The sequence below is a fragment of the Psittacula echo genome, assembly GCF_963264785.1.
Source record: "Psittacula echo genome assembly, chromosome: 5".
In the NCBI taxonomy this organism is placed as follows: domain Eukaryota; kingdom Metazoa; phylum Chordata; class Aves; order Psittaciformes; family Psittacidae; genus Psittacula; species Psittacula echo.
The window spans coordinates 80,167,882-80,187,562 of NC_137739.1; the positions used below are offsets into that span (position 1 = coordinate 80,167,882).

General features: G+C 45.5%; 1 protein-coding gene across 1 annotated transcript; it reads right to left on the minus strand.

Annotated features, from left to right (window-relative positions):
• Positions 1-7,987: 7,987 nt before the first annotated feature.
• Positions 7,988-19,109, minus strand: CCDC198 (coiled-coil domain containing 198; the record flags this gene model as incomplete). Its single annotated transcript, XM_080620012.1, has 6 exons — positions 7,988-9,119; positions 10,328-10,493; positions 10,948-11,046; positions 11,738-11,824; positions 15,617-15,693; positions 18,893-19,109. The coding sequence occupies 6 exons, from the start codon at positions 19,107-19,109 to the stop codon at positions 8,911-8,913; spliced, it is 855 nt and encodes a 284-aa protein (XP_080476138.1). The 3' UTR covers positions 7,988-8,910.
• Positions 19,110-19,681: the final 572 nt, after the last annotated feature.

Consider the following 19,681-nt stretch of genomic DNA (forward strand, 5'->3'; position numbering starts at 1 on the left):
CAGGTCTTATTGTGCTCAACTATAACATCAGTTACAGAAACCAGGCACTTCAAAGGTGGGAAATGAAGAGGTAAGATCTCATTCATTTTAACCATTTCCACATCATAACCACTTACATGTGTTTTTTTTGATGATAAATAAAAGCCCTTTCCCTCTCTGCCACTACCCAATTCTAACTTGGACTGATACTTAGCAGTCTTCTCTGGGTTTGGTTGTTGGGGGGGGGGGGGGCGTTGATACATATAATAGATTTTTTTTACTGGTTTGTAGTATTTTCTGACACAGATGAAGACTGCGCTCCTATAATTTTGACATCTCAATCAGAAAACTCATCAGTGTGTTGCATCAGAAGAGCAAAAATGGTGGGTAACCTTGTATTATGAGTAGCTGAACATCTGTTTTCCCATGGTAAGTGAAGTTATATTGCACCAGCTATGACCCAGGCCCTTCAAGTCCCCCATCCCGATATGACATCTTACTTTGGAGGCCACAGTCCTACCGAGAGGAGACCAAACATCTGATCCTACAGCTGCAAAATTGTAGGCTCTTCCATATTACTTGAAGGGAAGTCCTCTACCACCTTCACAGACCAGCATACTCAGCAGGACCACCATCAACCCCTACAGGTTCTCCCATGAGGCCATAAAGCTTGTTCTTGCTCTCGCACATCATTAGTGCCCTCACATTGTGTTCGCTAGAACCTTTGCCATACCAAGCTCTTTAAGAGGGATGGAAATCCATAGAATCATAGAATACCAGGTTGGAAGGGACCTCAAGGATCATCTGGTCCAACTTTTCTTAAGTTGTGAGAAGGGAACTGATGAAACAGTATTTCAGTATCACCCTCTTGGAGTAAAACCGCAAATAGATTGAAGCTTTGCAGAGCTGCTCTCTTTTGCCTTTAGACTAATTATGGATTTGAACTCTTCGCTCTTTTCCTAGACATTAGCTGAGATGGGGTAAAACATTAATTTTGACATGCCAAAGACTGGGGGCTTTTGCCATGGCATGGTAGGAAGGAAGAGAGAGTCAGAAAAGGAGGAACCCCCCATCCTTAGAAACTGTACAAGGCTGGCTGCCTTCAAAGCAGTTTCCAAACATTAACTGAGCTGCACAAGATCCCTGCAGGTAGTTAATTAAGTATCATCTTCTTTTGAAAGATGGGAAGGAAGAGAAAAAAAATGAAAGTAAATGAGGGCAGAGTGGGTATCAAAACCCAGAGCAGCAATGGGCTCTTCCCAGCTCCTCATCCTCAGCTTCAAAAGGGGGCCAGGTGATTTGTTCTTAGTAGGTAATCCTTCATCCAAAAGGTGTAGGGTCTGTGGGAAGATTTTAATCTTTGTTGCTTTATGGCCACTTCCAAACTCTCTGCTTACAACTGCAAAGTGGGTCTTGAGAGCCTTGGGAATGAGAAAATGCAAAATAAAGGTTAAAAGCAGGGGTTACTGTAAAAACTGGGTTTAGGAATCAAAGAGACTTCTTGGGTTTTTTCCTTTTATTCGGCTCTAGCTTTAGTTTTAGCACAATACTTTCTGACACATTTTTATGACTATTTTTAGTAGCATTTAGCTGGATTGTTGTTACAAATTAGCTTTACAAAGATAGTGACAATAAATTGTTGTGGCTGGAAATTGGGATTTCAATAAATCAAAACCAGAGAAAAACTCCAAACCAAAACCCTGCTTTTAAGCTTATTTAGTTTTCTTGGGTTTTTTTGAGAGTGGCCAACTTTTAGGGAAGAGTGCAACTTTTAAAATGTATTTTGCAAAGACCCACGAACACATTTTGAACAAAAATACTTTTGCTCAGAACAATGTCTACTTTAAATATCAAGTTTGGAAAAACATCCAGAACGATGTCAGCACTGTATGCTAATTCTCCATCTGACCTTAAAAAAACAAGCCTTAATTTTATCAGTCCTCATTACATTGAAGCAGAAATGGGCTCACGGTCCCCATATAGTGCAACATAGTGAAATGAAGCTTCAGTAGCTTTTTTTCAAGTCAGAGAAGCGCTAAAAGAAAAAGCAGCTCCAGCAAGTCTCTGAAGGGGGGCTTTGTGTAGCAAAAAGCTGTATTTTTATGCCAGCTTAGCTAAACTAAAAGAGGTGATTTGTGTGTTAAATATATGGATCACCTGGCTTTTGATCTCAGCTCTTTTTTCATGGTGCAGACAGAAGTCATGAGCTGTGCTGTTTGCTTTTGTGTGGTGTTTGCAACTGGGAACTAGTGGCTAACAACAAGAGACAAGCACTTGGTCCTCAGTGTTCAATGAAAGGTGTGCTTCTGCAAGGGATGACTGGAAAACCGGCACTTCTTGCTCCTCTCTTCTTCCAGAACGGTTGCTATCTAGCATTTTAATTGACTACCAAGCTAATCGAGTCATTTTGGATGTTAAATCATGTGCTGCATAAAACCTGGTTTGATTAAACGGGTCATTTGCAGTCTGCTGGACCACCAGCTGATGCAGCATGAGTTTCTGGTGTGTCTCAAGGTGACTTAGAAGGAACTGGGAAAGTCAAGGCTGGATCAGCAACGCAGCAGTTTTGCTCTACCTCATCATTGAGGGTATGTGTTAGCAAAGCATGCTGCTGATAGGAGTGAAGGAGAAGGAAAGCTGTGTGGATGAAAATGGGAGAAGCTTGAGCAGATGAAGGATTCCTCAGATTTGAGGCTTCTCAGGACCAGCACAGGTATCTCAACACTGAGGACACTTTGTAAAGGCTCGTATTTCTGTAAGAGCCATTGGGAGGCCAAGGGAGAGCATGATTGTTAAGGACTGAGGTGAGCCAGCTCAGCTGAGCTTCACTGCAACTCTGTGTGGGGATGAGAGCGCATCAAAACTGCTGCTGGAGAGATGAGACCTCATTCAACATCTCTGGCAGGAGACACAAACAGGTGCACTTGGCTCTCTCATGGAGGCTGAAGTCCACTCTGAGGAATGAGTTAGCACTATTAGCTTTGTGCATTGCTTAAGCCATCAAAACAGGATTTAAGTGAAGCTTAAGCAATGAGCAGGGTCCTGCAGAGACCTTTTGTCCTCTGATCAGAAACCCTCAGCAGAGCTAAGGAAGAAGGAAGGTCCCTTGGAAAGTCCCATGGGAAAGTGTGAAAGCCAGGCAGAGACTTTAGAGGGAGTTGACAGGGAAAAAAATAAGTAAACTGGGGAAAGATAGAAGGGGAAGAAATCAAGGCTTTGTTTTGCAAGTGAGATGCATGATTTTTCCCATGTTCCTGCTGTCTGGAATGATGAAATGAAGTGCTCAAGGGATGGTGCAAGGAGGGAGTTACAGCAAGGAACAGCCGATCAAATATGTGTTGCTCTCCTGTCAGTGTGCCAAGTTCTGTATTTACTCTCAAGTTCACTTTTGCAGCCTACTCAGCCATTGCTGGATGCACTATCAGTCAGAGCCGGTGCACAATTAAGCTTTTGTGCAGGAATTCACAGGATGAGCCATTCCCACAACATGTCAGTAGGTGGCAAAAAGCTACAACCCTTGTACCAAACAAGAAATAACTATTTTTCCTACTCCTGCAAGAGGAGGAGGTATGTGTGGGCTGCTCTGTCCTGTCAGTGGAGATGGATTGTGTTTCCCTAGACAGAGATCCATGCATCAGCACTGCTGAGAGGGAGGGGGCATCCCAGAAAGTCCAACATCCCATATCAGGAGCAGGCAGAGGCTCAGAAGAGACACGGGAGCTGCCTCTCTCCTCTTAATTCATCAGAGGATCCTTGTGCAATCTCTTGACCTTGCTCAGGAATTATTTAAAGAAAGCTGGAAAACAGAAAGGGCTTAATCACTGTTTCCCGCCTTGGAAAACAACAGGTTTATGGCTGTGCTATCGCAGTGCAGTCTGAGGATACCTAGTTAAACAGATGAAAACATACCACGATTGATATTTTTGAAGCTGATGATAATACTTTAATCTTCATGTACAGCCTGAAATGGAGCTGCTCAAGTCGATGTTCTTAGGCACTTTTCTCTTGTGGCTTTGCGTAAGCAGATTGAAGCAATCCCAGTTGCCTGTCACACACCTTCCAGTGAGGCAGGGCAGATAAAGGATTTAATAAGGTTACTGGATACATCTCAGTGGCTTTGACAGTGAGGGGTTTTTTCTGATTTTGAATGGGGCTGGGGGGAATGGAGGATTTTATATGATGCTGGACACTTGCATTCCTGAGGAGGTCAAATGCTCTGAGCACCAGGTGGGATAGAGCCTAGGAAGGTTAGAAAATGACATTAATCCACACTACTCAATGAGATCCAGTTGCAGCATGGCTGTGTTCAACTTTATTTACCTAACACCTCTCTTAATTAAGTGTAAGTAAACAATTTTTCTGCTCAGGAACAATAACAGAGATATTACAGCAACCCTGGCTACTTTTTAAATACAGAGGTGAGGTTCATTGGCATTTCCTCTAATAGGTTTTACATTTAATTGGTGGTGATTTTCTCAGACATAAACCACTGGTGCTGACTTCCACCAGCTCACCACTCACTCTCTGGTTCGAGACCATCTTAAAAACCTAAACGTACACAAGTCCATGGGACCTGACGAAATCCATCCGTGGGTCCTGAAGGAGCTGGCGAATGAAGTTGCTAAGCCACTGGCCATTATATTTGAAAAATCATGGCAGTCAGGTGAAGTTCCCGATGACTGGAAAAAGGGAAATATAACCCCCATTTTCAAGAAGGGAAAATGTGCGCTCGCAGCCCAGAAAGCCAACCATATCCTGAGCTTCATCAAGAGGAGCATGACCAGCAGGTCGAAGGAGGTGATCCTGCCCCTCTACTCTGCTCTCGTGAGACCTCACTTGGAGTATTGTGTGCAGTTCTGGTGTCCTCAACATAAAAAGGACATGGAACTGTTGGAAGAAGTCCAGAGGAGGGCCACGAGGATGATCAGGGGACTGGAGCACCTCCCGTATGAAGATAGGCTGAGAAAGTTGGGGCTGTTCAGCCTGGAGAAGAGAAGGCTGCATGGAGACCTCATAGCAGCCTTCCAGTATCTGAAGGGGGCCTACAAGGATGCTGGGGATGGACTCTTCATTAGGGACTGTAGTGACAGGACAAAGTGTAACGGGTTCAAACTTAAACAGGGGAAGTTTAGATTGGATCTAAGGAAGAAATTCTTTACTGAGAGGGTGGTGAGGCACTGGCCAGGGAGGCTGTGAATGCTCCATCCGTGACGGTGTTCAAGGCCAGGTTGGATGAGGCCTTGGGTGGCATGGTTTAGTGTGGGGTCTCCCTGCCCATGGCAGGGGTTTGGAACTAGATGATCTTAAGGTCCTTTCCAACCCTAACTATTCTATGATTCTGTGATTCTATTTGTCTCCTTCAGGCTGGGCATTATCGTTTTGTTTTAACATTTTAGCAAAACCAGTTCAGCTGATCCTGAGCTGGAGAAACCTGGTTGGCTCTGGCCACATTTATACCACCACCAGAAACTTCCTATAACCATTTCACTGGGAAGACCAAATGTATTTGTGTTCTGTGCCTGGGATCTACCTGACCTAAACTCCTCTTTCTTCATGGCTGTGCCATTTACCGATACCCACAGTCACATCAACTGTATAAAATCTCCGTTCTTTGTCATTTTGGTGAAAACTGGTAATGTGAATTTTCTGAAGGTGCTGAATCATGGCTGAGCAGCTTCTGCCTCAGCACAGATCCTGAGTGGAAACATGTTTAACCTGCAGGATGGGTTCAGCCTTGCATCAAAGCTGGGTGGGTGGTGCAAAATGCCTTGTCAGCCAGCAGGTAACTCACCCCATCCCAGGATAGACAGGGGAAATATCACCCCCTGAGATACCCCTTACTCCTCCTCTCATGTTCTCAGCTATTAACAGAGTAGGTGGTTGGTTTATATCAGCTTCACAGACCTTAGATAACCTTAGATAGGTCAAATAGCACTCTACTTCCCTGCTGTGAATCCTTCCCTCTTGGCTCTTCCTCCTCTGACTACACAGTGCTCCACACCACCAAAATCAAACCCCATGCAGGTTTCCTTTAAAACTCATCTCACACCTGTGCCTGCCACCTGGGATGCAGCAGTGCTCCAGCCTCTCTTCCTCCCTGTGGAGGCACGCTGGGGTCAAGGTGAGGGGCTCTGCTAAAGCACAGGCACAGGTTTCTGTGATGGGTGACTTGGGTTGAAGCTCTGTGTGCTCAGTTATGTTGAGTGGCAAGTTTCATCCTCTCCATTACAGTTGACTGTAATGACTCAGCCTTCAAATGTTGAGCTAATATCAAGCATTTGGAACCAGGAGCTATTCAGAGAAAAACAGCTCTGTGAAGTCTTCCTTGCTGAGTTGCAGCACACATGTTGTGTGGTTTTCTTTCCATCTTCCATAATTTGTAGAAAAGTCTAAGTTTCACCTTCAGTAAGAAAAAAACATCTTCATTTCCAGCTTCTGGAAAGATGTTAGAAAACAAGAGAAGAGGATGTGTTGCCATTTGCCTCTCTATAGGCTGTAATGAATTAATACAATCTAGAGCAGCACAGTCAAACAATTTTGAGCACCAGATGCAGGAAGCAGGTTTGGTGATTTTATAACCTCTATAAGAGCAAATTTTGCACTGTAAATTGATAAATTAGTGCTCAGAGTCTCATCTCTGCACCATTTGTGATATGGATCAACTGGTCCACATACAGTTCTCCGTGGGCAGCACTTTTCTCCAAGACCGGCAATGTGATTATTGGAAAACTAATCAGCTCTATCTGAGATAAATTGCATTTCCACCAATTATAGCTTAATTGTTGACAGATGGGAATGCAGAAGGGAGATGTATCACATAATTAAGAGAACAGGTGTATAGACAAGTGCCAGATTAATTGTTCCAGCCAATTAAATCATTGACCTTTTCAGCATACCCTCAACATCGAATTCAAGGCTCTCACGGTATTTTCAGCTCACACACAATGATCGTATTTATCAGCAAAGTTCTCAGGAGCATTTTTAAAACATACAGATTCCAGACACAGACTCATTAGCTCTGAGCAGTTCTCTTTCTCTGTGTTTGGGTTTGTTTTCTTGGCTTTTCAGTGAAATCATATATGGTGATTTCTCCAAAGAGCAGTTTTCTCCATGAAGCATGTAGACATGCTGTAATGGGCTATGCATTTAAGGATTCAAAAACAGAGGTGAAATCAGGACAGAGAAGCTCAGTGCTGGGCAGCTCTGCTGGAGGCTCCAGCTTTGATCTGGGGCTTTGGCTGTTATTTCCAGCTCCTGCTCCACACAGGATTTTCAATAAAGCTTGAGCTAAATACTGTTGAAACTGAGTCAGCCATGGGTGTCCAATTCTCCTAAATATGTGTAAAAATGCATCTCCTGCTTTTTTGCTGGCTGTGTAATCCAGGCAGTTGAGGATGCAGCATAGACATATCCAAAACAGCTTTGTGGGAGGTAGTGCAGGTTTGAGACAGTGATGCAGGACATGCTTCATCTGTCCAGAGCTACCTAAGCCCTGAGCTGTCCTGAGTAATTGAGACCTGACTCCAAATGTAGTTATTCTGAATGTCTTAACTTGTAAACTAAGAGGACAAGATTTTCAGCTGAAGGAAATGGAAGTCGCTGTGATGATAATCATGTCTGTTGCTCCTGGAGTCCCTGCCTTCAGGCAATGAGCTGATCTGAAGTGTTTTAGAAAGACCAAGTGGAAAGCAACTTAAGGAGACAAGCAGGAGGTACGAGGAAGAGTCAACTCTGCAACTTCGAGCAGAAGCAAAATTGATGCCGGGTATCAGGCAGGTCTTTTTCCCAGGACCAGGGCTGGTGGTGGATTCTCTCCCTCTCTTGTATAGCACCAGTCCCCTACATATCTGGTTTGCCACATTAAATTGTGTTATGTGTAACTGAAATCTCTTTTTATATATGTACTTGAATAACTTAGTGCGTTCCACAAACCTGATGCATCTGTCCTGCAGTGGCATTTATGGACCTACAAAGACAACCAGATAGGAGACAGGAGAACCGGGTTTTCTTTCAGATGACAAATGATTTCATCAGGAAAAACAGATAATTTTATGAAAAAATGCGGTTTAGAAGAGGTGGAAATTGCAGGAATCTCTTTGATAGATCTATCGCCCTTCATATAACCATCTTTTTCAACATACTTGGAAATGTCAGATTGCAACAGAGCAGCTTTTTCAAATTCTTGGTGGTGCAGCAGCCTTGACCACCACCACCAGGGTATGTGTCTGCAGGAGATGCTGGAGGTCCCTCAGTTTCCAATGTTTGCTGCACAGCACTGAACCCTGAACAGAGAAAACAAGTGAATGAAAACCAGCTTTTTTGGAAGATTATCTGTAAAACTGGAGGTTGGTACTGAAGAAAGCACCTATATTTCTGTGTCTGGGGCAGGGGAGGAAATAATAAAAAAAAGAAAAAAAAAAGAAAAAAGGAATTTTAGAAATGCAGAATATTTATTTTAGAGACTTCCTAAATCGGTCATTTTACCTTACAATTTGAATTGGGCTTTTGTGGTTTAGAAAAGGATATAAGGTTAAAAAAAAAGCTAAACAGAAAGGCTGAGTAACCCAAAGGCAAGCAAAACATTTCATTTCAGTTGGAACAATATTTGGGGTTAACCCAGAATTTTTTCCAGCTTCTGCTTAGGTTTTTTGCCAGCCTCCTCCTCCCTCTACCCCCACTTCATTGTTGCTCAGTCCAAGCCATTTTTCCCCCAGATATTTTAATTCAGACACATAACCCAGGCAGTCATTATTTACTCCACATTTGTGGTCTCCTCATTTCCAGCTGCCCTTTCCTCTGGCCTGAACTCCCAGAAATACTGCTCACTGAGAACATCGTGTCTCCACTCTCAGTCCATCCATCTGGGGGTTTTCAGCAGCACCAGAGCTGGTGCTTTTCTTCAGCACGTCCCTCTCACCCCAAGCCATGCCACTAGAAATCCCTGTCAAAGAAGTCATCAAAGAGAGAAACTCTCTCTGTCTTGGTTCTCACAAGCGTAGGTTTGCGGTAAATCTTCTCTTCCCTTTCCCACTCCTCAGACCCTGTGCTGGAGGTGTCCCAGAACAGATCCCTCATCCGCAGCTCCCTCATCCTCCATCCCTCATCATGCTGCCTGGAGAGCCCTCCATCCCACGTGTTTCCTTGGGGAGAGAGAAAAAAAAAACAACAAAAAACCAACTTAAACGAATCATAATTTTGTCAAAATGCAAGCCCCGTTGCCTGGAGTTTAGCTGGAAATGGCTATGGGCAGCTGGAGGCATGTAAAGAAGATCCTGAGAGACCGCTGTAAGACCAGACCCCATGCTCAAGGCTGTTGGTGGACCATGCAGTGATGAGGCCAGGAGCAAATTTCTGGCAGCTGTTCCTCAAGCAGCTCATTCTGCATTTCTTTCTCCTGGTGAGCCCAGTTCCAGCTTCCCAATGTGCACAAGGTTGCTCTGCCAGAGAAGACTGACTGCAAGGGTCAACACCCAAAATGTATGTGGGTATCTTCCTTCAGTCCTTCCTGCATTTCAAAGGGGGAGAGACAAGGCTGACTCTTCTCTCAAAAAACAGTCTCACAAGGTCCCTGAAAATAACCAATGATCCCAAATCACCCGTTTCCCTTTTACTGCAAGGCAGCATCACACTTGATTTCTCCAGAGCAGAGAAAATTGAGATGCAGTCAATCTGGTGCAGTAGAAGAGCAATTCTGAAGCCCTCCCCAGGGCACACCCCAGGCTTGGGCAGGAGGTTTCTCATGCTGGGGCAGAGGGCAGGGGGCAAAACCTGTTGTAAGCATTGATCTTCAGGAAGTCATTTTCCATTTTTTTTCTCCTTCATTCCTAGGTGAACATACGTCTTGGTGGAGCTTTAGAGGTTTCCCCCAGCCCATGTATGTTCACCTATGTGGTGGTGTCGTATATGCTCACATCCCAGGATACATAAACCTGATGAACACCTTGACTCTCCAAGGATATGGAGCCCCAGGGACACCCTCTGTCCTCACGCTCAGTTTGCTGTGCAGGGGACATGTGGGAAAAGCTCAGACTCTCCTGCCAGTGGGAACCTGCTCCCGAGGAATTTGGCTTTATGCCTCTATGGCTAGTCCACAGCTCTTAATTCACATCTACTCAGGTCCGTTTGGATGCTATCAGGGAAGCAGCCCAGAGACCTGTGCCCTGTTCTGAGGCATCCCAGTGCTTTGCCTTATAAAATATTGCCCAGCATTGTCCTCCCAACTGTTTTAAACCTGCATTATGTCACTGCAGGAGATGAAGCAGCAGAAGCAGCTTCCAAAGGGAAACTTTTCTGATACATTTAAAAGGCTGGTGATTTTTTAATCTCCTTGGAAAATTGCTCTACTTACCATGGTCAGCTCCATGAAAATGCTGATTGTGCTCAGAAGGGATGAGGTCTTGGCTTTCGGTGCTTTTGCCTCTCTGGAGACTGTCAAGGACTTTCTTCGGGCTGAATTCCTTCATGTTTTGTTTATTGATGTTTGCCTCCCTGTGGAGATTTCGCTTCAGCTCTGCCTGGGTTTGCAAACAAGTCGTGAACACAAACAGCAGAGGAGTGAACACGTTTTAGCAGCTCAACATGGCATATCACTAGGGGGTTGGCATTGAAAATAATTACACAGTCAAGTACTTCAACCCAAGAAAACAGTGCTTGCCAAACTGGGTACGTGACAGAATATGAGCCGGACAGAGATTTTGGTCTCTGCATGAGCCACAGCCAAATGAGGGCAAAGCATTGGAAAAATCAGAAGTAACTACAGATCACAGGGGTCCACTGTGATGCTCCCCACCTCTCCTCTGCCTGAGCCACTGAGAAAGCAGCAAAAGATCAAGGTGTCAAGAGTCAAATGAATGACCTTCCAACATAAATCTTGAAGCCTCCTGGTCCATAGGAGAGACACTGGGGCTGGGCAGCCCCCCGTCTGAGAGGGGAAGCTCCAGCCTCTCCCCAAATCCATCTCAGCATTACCTCTTGGCACCTTCGGGTCAAGTCCAGCATCTGCAGCTTGTGCAAGTGCTGCCGCCTACCAGGGAGGTGTCTCAGGCTTTGCCCCTTCTTCTCCAGAGCCTATAAGGTATTTAAAAATGTAAATAAATACACCTGCCCTTTCTCAAAAGAAAGGAACAGCTACCGGCTCTCAAGCCCACACCCAGCCCCTGAGGCTCTCCCCACATAAAGGCAGCGAGCATCTCCCTGCTTGCTTCCAAGTTGCAGAAATTTATCTCAGATTTCCACTGCACTTCACAGTTTTTCTCACAGCTCTGGGGCATGATGAAAAAATCTTCATTAAAACAATGTATACACACTTCTGCTCCTGAGGTGTTACCACATGGAGTCAGCTGCCCAAGATAATCTCATGAACCAAAAGAAGTAAACTCTCTGCATGTTCAAGGTTTCAGGGGTTGTTTAAGGCACATCACCCTTGCAGCTCTCTCCCTGATGACCGCAAGCGATGGGTGTTCATGTTGCTCAGCCATTTAATGGACTGGTCCTCAAACTTTTAGCCTCAAAAATATTTAAGTTCCTGGCCCAGCAGGTCAGCCTCATCAGGGAACTGTGATGCTGGAGAAACTTCTCCTTTATTTTGCATCCTTTCACCCACACACAGGTGTTTCAGCCAGCTCCCACACTCAGCCAGGGACAGGAGTGCAGCCAGTGTGAAACACCAGCTTCTGTTCTTCAGAGTGCCTGAATTCCAAGGGAAAGGAGCCTCCAGTCAGCAGCAGCTCTGTGCATAGGGCTCAACTCATGTGCTTACCTTTGGTTTTGGGCTTGCAGCCACTTCTTGCTGACTCCAGGGCTTTGCAGGAGCGATTGCTTGCAGAGGACAGGTGGGTTCAAGCCTCTGCACGTCCAATATTTATAATACTCAACACTGCTTGTTCCACACAATCATAAAACATGATATGAAACTATATAGCATTTTTCCAGCTCCAATTCTGGCCCAGCTACTTGGGATACAGGAAGAGAGGAAGGAGATTGGCATTTCTAGCAGATGCTCAGTGAGATGAACATCTCTTTTGGTCCTTCAGGAATGGGCAAAACCAAGGGCATCTCCTGCATTACAGTCAAAGCAGCAAATACCCAGTTTGACATTAGTTTCATCCCTGTAGGTATTTCTATACCTATATTGGATATAGGAGCCCAAGGCTCCAGCCAAGACCAGAGTGAAGACACACCCCAGCTCAGACTGCTTCATGTCAAAGCTGAAGTATGGAGAGGTATCATAATTTAATATGAAGTCTTCTAACAGGTCATCCAAGGGCAAATCCCAGTTACCCAAGATGCAGAGCACTGTTCCTTCTGCTGAACCAGTCTCTTTTATGTTGGCCTAAGACATTTATATGCAGAACTGTGCATGGTACAAAGTGCCTTTCGTGGTAGCTAATAGAAGCAGGCAGAGACTTGCTTTACAGATGCTCTGAGCATGGGGTTTTATCCTAAGGAGCTAAGTTGCCTCCTTAAAGCTTGCCAAAACACTAGATGATACTGGGTCATTTCATGGCTCAATATTGCTACTGTGCCTTCTAGGATGGGAGCTCAGTAGAACTTCCATAAAAATTAAGGGGAGCATCATCAAGGACTTCATCAATTAGACCTGACTTACACTTTATGTGGGACACCATTAACTCAAATATGAACAGGTGTCCAACAAACCGTGACATATCTCTGAATGTCTGCACTGAACTGCTGCTAAAGCCTGAGCTATAATTTTGAAGCTTCCTGTAGATCAGTGAAAAAATGTAGGAGAAAAAAAGTAAGCAGCATCATGTAAAGGGAGAATTCCCCATCACCCCTGAACACCAAGTTCACATGTGTCAGCATCAAGAAATCTCACAAAACTGAATATGAAACTTAAAGAATGGCACTAGGTGGCAGCATGTGACACCACAAACTGTGATCCGGGCTGTGCATCACTCCTAGATGCCACCAAGGCTGCCAGCACCAAGGGTGGCTGAAGGTAAATGAATTCCCGCATCTATTGGCTCATCTTGCTGTGCCTGGTGGGGAAGCCAAGTTTCAGGCTTTTGGCTAAAGTGCTGTCCCACGCTGAAAATTGACTCTTTTCTTTCATCTTTGTGAACCTCATGGGATTTTCCTCTGGAAATACTCTCTGACTGAAATCCTCTAAAAGCCCTTGGGAAGGCCACGTCATCCTGCTCTGCTATTTTTTAAAATATTCCCACAGGGAAAAAGGCTTTTCCAGTTGTGTTTACACTCCCCAACACCAATGGCAGAAGCATGGGGTAGGATTAACAGTGTCTGTCCTGCAGTGATCATTATGAGTGTTTTAATAATACATAAATACAGCCATAATGGAAATAAGATCAATGTCTAAAAATTACATGGTGGTAGGAGATTTCTAAAGGAGGCTGTGATTCCACATGACAGTTCTCAGGGTGTAGCTGGGCTCATTCCAGGTTCTGCTGCTTCATCCTCCCCCCAGATCCCTGGACACGTTATTCAATAGTTGGTGGCCACCTATGTTCTCTGAAGCCACCAGTCTTGGCCAGAGCTGCAGCCCTGGGGGGGTGGGTTGGGGGTGATGGTGTTTAACTGATCCCTACTGGTGACTTTTGTGTTCTTTATTATAGTTTAAAAAAAACTTAATCACAGCAAGGAAGGCTTGAGCAAGGACCCCTGCCCTGTAGGGTTAGCTTGGTGCTGGTGTAACCCAGGGCAGCCCCAGGTCTGCTCTACGTTGGGATGACCCAGCTCCTACAGGAGCACTACAGAGAAGTACATGGCCAATTCGGGCAAATACATCTCTTTTATGGGTTAAACAGCCAAGAAGTGTGTTTGCCTCTGTTTATTCCCAACCACACACCACTGAAGACTCACTCCAGCTGCCTAATTAGACTGCTGGCATGCTTATGCAGCTGAGCTCTTAGAGGGGTCTCAGCAGCAGGCACAACATTGGCCCTTAACTGCTAATTGAAAGTCATGCCTAAATGAGAGCATGGGGGGTTGGTTATTTCCAGTAGCTGGGTGCTTCCCCAAGCAGAACACCTGCATTTGGAGATGTCTGTTCAAGTTTTCCCCTTTCTTTACCTGATTTTGGGCCTCTGAGCCCTTGCTCTCAGTTTTGGAGCTCACAGACCTATGCCAAGTAGCAGAGAAGAAGCACAACCAAAAGCCTCAAGCAGGTGCTCTAAAAGAGAAAGATCTCAGGAGTAAAGTGGAGGAGCTGCAGTTCTAGGGCATGTAGAGTGGGGCTTAGCCTATGTCCCTGATGTCCTTTCCCTAACCCTCTGTGGGTACATAAGGACAAACTCAATCTCAGTCAAACACCGGCAGCTTTGCATCCTCAATGTTGAACAAGTAAGAGATGGGAAGTTGGAAGGTGTTGCTGTCTGATTTGGAAGGGTGTGGAGAAGAAATGAAAATTCAGGTGAAGCAGAGAAAGCAATGCATTTTTCTAGGTCTGGGTTTTAAATAACCTGATTTATGGCAGGAGTTGTACAGTCCTGATAACGCAGCTCCAGCTTAGCACTGCAAGTGCGTGACGGGTATTCTCCAAGGCCTGAGCCTCACCCAAGTTTTGTATTGAATAAAAGCATCAATGCAGGAAAATATCAGCACAGAAAATGCATGTAGTGGACTTGTCACTTCTTTTTTTTTTTTTTAAATGAAGTAGCATCTCTAACCCTTGTGCAGATGGGACATTAGCTGCACTCCTTTACCTCCTCTGCAGTAAAGTATATAAATGCAAAGATATTTCTGGAGCTTTACTTATGTTGTAGTGTGTGTGAAAAATTCAAATGCCAGGTCAGGTAGTCATGGATTTCAGGGCTTGGAGGCTAAGAAATCTGGGAAGTGCAGGAAGGGGAAAGGAAGGAGGTGAAGGAGGAGTGAACAAGGGTCTTTTATGTTTGTTTTGGGGGGAGTTTTTTAATATCTAGATATGCGGGGGGAGGTGTGTGCCCTGTATATATCATGCTATTGAGGGGAGAATGTGAAGGTATGCGTAGGCACACAGCGTGCATAGCAATTCTCAAAACCTAAAATAATTGCTCTGTACTTTCATGTGCCCCTATTGCAAATCACATCTGTCTGCTTTACCTATCTCTCTGCCTTTAAGCTGATGTCAGACCTTGACAGGATATTTGGCTTGAAGAGCAAAAACCAGCCCTAATGATGTAAATTGGATCCCTTCTGCAAAGGGCTCTGTCTTGGCCACATTAGCCCCATGAGAGCACCAAGATTGGCTGCAGGTATGCAGACACCACAAAGGGAAGTAGGTCATTACAGGAGAGGTGACCTCATGGCCAGCAGCGGGGCATGCGTCTTTGTTGGGTGTCTGCAGACAGGCAAGACTCATAGAGTCAGGTGGGAGAGTAAAGGCAGGGCATTGCTGCACTGATCCCTCTTTGGCTGTTCTTAGAAGATGAAGTCTTCACCTTGTACTAATGAACCAAAAATAACCTCTCTGTGGCTAGTGTACCTACTGTGCCCCAGGCATCAAAGCTGAGCTCGTGGTAAAGCTCCTACAGGGATGGTCATCAGACAGTAGAACCTATTTACATTTCTGTGGGATATTTGTTTCCCTTACCATGCTGCTGTGACATGTGCCCAAGTCCCCAAGAAAGCCCATATCAGTGAGTCAGAGAAACTCAGAGCTTTTCAAACGCCTTACTTGAGGTCTTCGAGGTGGGTGCTGTTTAATGATGCTGGTTTCTCTTTTTTCTGGCACAGTGTTGAAAGAAAGGGGTCCTTAAAGATGAGAGAAGAAGTGAATGAAGTTACTTTTGGGTGACCATCAACTGCTAGGCTGTACTCTGCAATAGTTTTCTACACTATTTTTTGGTTGGCATGTCCCAGTAAAGTCTCTCTTGATGTACTCAAGGTATATATAATTCTATTAGCTGCAGAAATGAAGTGAGCATGTACCTGTGCCTGCTGTTTCTAACAGATGCCTGCCATGTACCTCTCCTACTTCCCTCTACAACTTCTCATGTATCCTATATGTGTCAATAAACATCCTCTGTGTCTCCTGTGGCCTCCCTGAGCCCCTCAGTCTCCTTTGTGACCAAGGGCTCTCCTCTCCTCCTGTGGCCTGTAACCATCAGGTGGCCAAAAAAACCTCTGAGCATTGCTGTTTCCCCACTGCCTGCCCTTTTAAAGTGTGGAACAGGCAGCAGTTTGGATCTTTTCTTGCTCTTTATTCCCTGAGACTTTATTATTGTTGGTGTTTGGTGGAACTGAGAAATCTCTCTGACGCTTTTACAGACTGTGGCAGAGCTGGGCTACAGCCAGTGGGTTCAGAAGTTAGCAGGTTATGGTCAGACAAGCAGTGTGATCATGGGCCCTCATCTTTGGAAATCAGCTCAAAATAGCATGCTACACACCAGTGATCACCTGTTAGTTATTAAAGCAGTGCTTTGGCTGAGGTCTGAACATGATCTGGCCTTGGGTCTGTTCTGCGCTGGTGCTCTTGGATGGACAACACTGCCTGTGCAGTGCAGAGTGCATATTTCTTTTACAGAAGACTTTCTCTAACCCACCTATTCTCCAAAAAATTGCCTTGGTGCTTTCAAATGCCATTTTATACGTAGAATTGAGTGAGGTGTTGCTGAGCAGCTCCTGCTCCCATGTGGTGGGAGCCCCAGGGTGGCTGCAGCAGAGAGCTGGGGATAAAGTACAGGAATTGCATTATAGTTGATGCCAAATTTAATAGTTGTATTAAAAAAGAAAAATAATAATTTGGAGATCACCTTATGGGGGACTTCAGTGGGTCCTTTGAGTGAGCCTCACAGTGGATTGCCAAGGCAGGGATCCTGGAGAAGTGAGAGGACCATGGAGGGTTTTGGGGAATGGGAGAAGATGGTGACTCCATTGGATAAACGTTTGCTGGGCTCTGTAGAGCACTGGCAATGATTAACTGCTGAGCAAAGCTGTGGCTGCTCTGTACATGCAAGAATGGGTGCCTGAAGTGAAAATTTACAGTGCAGGAGGCTCCTCCAGAGACAAACTTCAGCTGCTGGGAACATGCGCTGAAATAGCAGCTTCTGATAAAAAAAGAGGGGTTATTGAGTTACTGCCTCTCAATCTGCAGGACAAATCAGTGCACAGGGAAATTCTGATGAAGTGAAATGTAAGGAGGTGCCTCATGGCGCCGGGAACATGGGACAAAGCACAGGCAACGGACTGCACCTTGGAGAAACTTGTTCTGGTGAGAGGTATGGCTTTGGGGAAGTTATTTCTCCTGGATGAGGTTTAATGGTTTGTGTTCCGTGTGTTTGGGGTTGTTCTTTAAATTACTCCCCTTTATCTTACCCATGTGTGTGTCTTGTAGGAGATTTGCCCTTATCCTCTACAGATACAGAACTAAGAGCCAAGTGGTCTCTGTCCCTGAATCTGCTTTGTCCTGGGGCAGGGATGGCTCCTAGCATACCTGCACGATGCCAGCAAGGAGGGACCATTGTCTCACTGCACTGGGCTGGCAACACCGAGCCCGAGCTGAAGGTGTTCTTGTGACTTCTGTTTTATTTACCTTTGCACTTTGGTAGCAGCGGATCCTCCCTGATGGAGGAAGAGGGATTTAACACAAGCCAAGATGAGCCCTCATAAGCCAAATAAAACCAATGCTCTTGGAGCCTTTGCTTATTTAGCCAGCAGCTCAAGCTAATACATCACTCCAGTACTCTTGAGCATATTCCTTTTATTTCTGAAAATGAAAAGTAATAGAAAATGACATTTGTTGAGGGAGTTTGAAAGTATGGGGGTTTTTGTTTCATTGTTTGGAGTTTGTTGGGGGTTTCTTTAATGAAAGTACACTTTTTTTCTAAGCACTTGTTAAATGCTAAGTGATAACTTTCCAGAACAGGAAAATTTGGTTGTTCCTCCTGTCATGAAGTACTTGAAATGCCCTCTTTTGCAGCCAGATCTGATTTGTATTCTCCCCCAAGACCTCCAGCTCCAGGAATGTCACTGCTATAATGCTAGAGGTTTGTTTGCTTTCACTGTTCCCTGATGCCTCTTGCTGAATGATCCTGAAGGAAATATCCAGCCCCTGGGGAAGCAGTGGTGCTTAGCGCTGCGTGGCATGTGTCAGAAGTTCATTTTTTGAAATGAAACAGAGGGGAGGAGGGTGCAGATCCTCCTCCCTCTGCGTTGCTCTGTATCAGACCACATTGGCGCTCATGGAAGCTAAGCTCACCTAACTTGGCTGTGGGAAGCCGTTTGTCACTATCCAGCTTGTGCAGAGCCCTGCATCCACTTTCAGATTGGTGCAAACTTCCTTCGTCACCTCAGGAAGCATTTGGGTATGGATGAAGTTTTAAACCTGCTGTGAAAGGCTGTGTGAGAGGCTGTATGATGCTACTTGTAGAAAAACAAACATACATGTTGTAATATATATATATAATAGCTATGCTATTTGCCTTTCCCTGCCTCTTGGCTTAGGAAATTAGCATGTACCAGACATTGCTATAATTTATTTTAATGCTGAGTTTTACCTGCTGAGCACATTACCCAGAATCTAATTCTAATCGGGGAAGCAATATCGACATGTGCAGCTGTGGCAGGTGAGCAGGATGAGTGTATGGCCAGGAGTTATGGGGCTGCTATATGAGGGTTTGCTTGGCTATAGGCTGGTTTCCTCACATGCCAGGTTGATGCTGGGGAGTGGATGTTGGCTGTTCCCAGGGGCATGACTGATGGGAGTAAGGAGCCTGGGATCTGGGCTCTGGTGACTGAGATGCTTTCCAAAACAAGTGGGGAATGGGGTGAGTTGAGTTTTCCCAAATCTAAAACATCCTGGAGATGGCAAAAAGCTACTGATGCAGAAAGGCATCTGTACACACATGTACACACCCGCAGCTGCCCTGCAGTGAGCAAACCCACAGCCCCAGCGGATGCCCCCTGGCTCTCTGCCCTGCACTTTGCAGCAATACAGTGGTGACCTCCTTACCTGCAGAGGCTCCTCCGTACCAGGTCTCCCGGAGAGGTGGAAGTTCCTTGTGAATGGTGGGGTTTCCCCACTTCGCCGCAGCCAGCAGTTGCAGACTGGGCTGTCCCGGCATGCTGGGGTGCCAGTATGGGGTGGTGAGAACAGGTAGGTCCTCCCCAGTGCACATTGGTGCCACCTTGGTCACCTTGGGATGCGCCTTGGAAGAGCTCAGGCCCATCTTGCAGAGCGGTGGCTTGAAAGGAGAAGGAAAATCTGCTCACGTACTGTCCTCCCTGAACACAGAGGGATCTGTGTGAGCAACTGCAGGGCCCACACATCCTTCCCAGCTCAGTTAAACATTGACCTGTTCCAGGCCATTCCCCTGCACGGGTGAGAAGTGGCTGTGGCTGATGGAGAAGTGGAAAGCAGCTCAGAGAGCAAGTGTCAAGCCCCAGGGAAGCTTTGTTTTCTACCTACAAGTGATTTTCAACCAGGCGCACCACCTCAGCTGGCTGTTGGCTGACCTGGAGATATTTCTGTAGGCAGCTGGCTTGATAAATATTAAGATTTTAAAGGAAATTTAATCCTTGGAGCACCAGAAGGATGAAAGCATCTCCCACTGCATGGAAGAAGTAGTGTGGGGATGAGGGCTGGCTGAGGAGCTGCTGACAGCACTGTGCAGCTTTAGCACAAACCCACCTGAAAATGTGGGCCTAAGCGAGCCATATTATGCACTTGGGGAGCTCCTGCAGGATTTGGGCCAAATGCAGCAGGATCAGTGTGTAAGGGAAGGATCTGCACTTCCCCACT